General features: G+C 46.6%; 1 protein-coding gene across 1 annotated transcript; it reads left to right on the top strand.

Moving 5' to 3' along the window:
- Positions 1 to 483: 483 nt before the first annotated feature.
- Positions 484 to 1,443, top strand: OR6B1 (olfactory receptor family 6 subfamily B member 1; the record flags this gene model as incomplete). Its single annotated transcript, XM_081244154.1, has 1 exon — positions 484 to 1,443. The coding sequence occupies exon 1, from the start codon at positions 508 to 510 to the stop codon at positions 1,441 to 1,443; it is 936 nt and encodes a 311-aa protein (XP_081100280.1). The 5' UTR covers positions 484 to 507.
- Positions 1,444 to 1,672: the final 229 nt, after the last annotated feature.

A 1,672-nucleotide genomic window follows, 5' to 3' on the forward strand; every position in this document is an offset into this window, starting at 1 on the left:
GATTGTAGAGGGAAAAAAGTATTGGTATGTCAGGGATAAATGAATTGTAAAGGTAGAATTTCCAGAGCTCTGGGTGGATGAAAGGCCAAGAAAGGCAGGTGTATCCTTTTGAATTGGCACTGGTAACATGGAACATGGCGGTTTGATACTGTTTAATTTGGGTGTGGTTGTGAAGGGCAGTGTAGGATATTAGATAGAGCATGTTGTTTAGACTTGGACTTGAATGTGATTCCTGCCCTGCTGCCAGTGGGAATGTGGTTAAGTAACTTAATGCCTTTCCAAAGCTCAGTTTCTTCATGACTAAGCTGGGTATAATAACATGTATAAAGAGGCTATGTGAGAATCAAATTACATTATGTGCATAATGTACCCAGTGTATGATCTAGCCTATAATATACTATTAAAACATGATATCTGTTACTGTTATTACTAGTCAGAGAAGGCAAAAGATGGAAGTCTGACCAAGTGATTTTTTCCCCCAGGAGAGTTAAGCCCTTTGTCTCCAATATGGATGTGGAGAACCAGATACGGGTCACCAGGTTCATTCTGGTGGGGTTTCCTGGGAACTGGGGTGTGCGTGCAACAGTGTTCCTCATGTTCCTCGTGGCCTGTGTTCTGACAGTGGCTGAAAATGTGATCATCTTCCTGTTGGTGCAGCAGAACCTGCCACTGCACAAGCCTGTGTACTTCTTCCTGGCCAACCTGTCCTTCTTGGAGACCTGGTACATCTCTGTGACTGTACCCAAGTTGCTGTTTAGTTTTTGGTGCGTGAGCAGCAGCATCTCCTTCACTCACTGTATGATACAGCTTTACTTCTTCATTGCACTCATGTGCACAGAATGTGTGCTCCTGGCTGCCGTGGCCTATGACCGTTATGTGGCCATCTGCCGCCCACTGCACTATCCCACCATTATGAGCCATGGGCTCTGCTTCCTCCTGCCTCTTGGTTCCTGTACCAATGGCTTTGGCATCTCCTTGGCTAAGATCTACTTCATCTCTTGCCTCAGCTTCTGTGGCCCCAATGTCATCAATCATTTCTTCTGTGATACCTCTCCAGTACTTAACCTCTCCTGCACAGACATGTCCACAGCTGAATTGGTGGACTATGTCCTGGCACTGGTCATCTTCCTCTTCCCCCTCTCTCTCACTGTCCTGTCCTGTGGATGCATTCTGGCCACCATCCTACACATGCCCACAGGAAAGCAGAAGGCGTTTTCTACTTGTGCCTCCCACCTCGTGGTGGTCACCATCTTCTGTTCAGCTACTATTTTCATGTATGTCTGGCCCCGAGCCATTCATGCCTTCACCATGAACCAAGTTATTTCCATCGTCTATGCCATTGTTACCCCTGCCCTTAACCCTTTCATTTATTGTCTAAGGAACCGAGAGGTCAGAGAGGCTCTGAAGAAACTGGCTTCCTGCCAGGCCATCCGATCTGGCTAGTCTGTTATAATTGATTTAGAAAGAAGTGATTTGATTTGGTGCCTGCTCTTCCCTCCTCCATCCTTTCTCCTTTAATGCCTCACCTGGATATTACTCACGTTAATGTGACCTCACCACATCCACCTTAACCACGGGCTCTTGGCTATGTCCTGAGGTCTGCATCAATCTGTGTCCTAAGGGCATACCCCTTGAATAGAGAATTCTCTTTGGCTCTGATCCAAAGTGGGGT

Source organism: Mesoplodon bidens (genome assembly GCF_964165515.1).
Source record: "Mesoplodon bidens genome assembly, chromosome: 9".
Classification (NCBI taxonomy): domain Eukaryota; kingdom Metazoa; phylum Chordata; class Mammalia; order Artiodactyla; family Ziphiidae; genus Mesoplodon; species Mesoplodon bidens.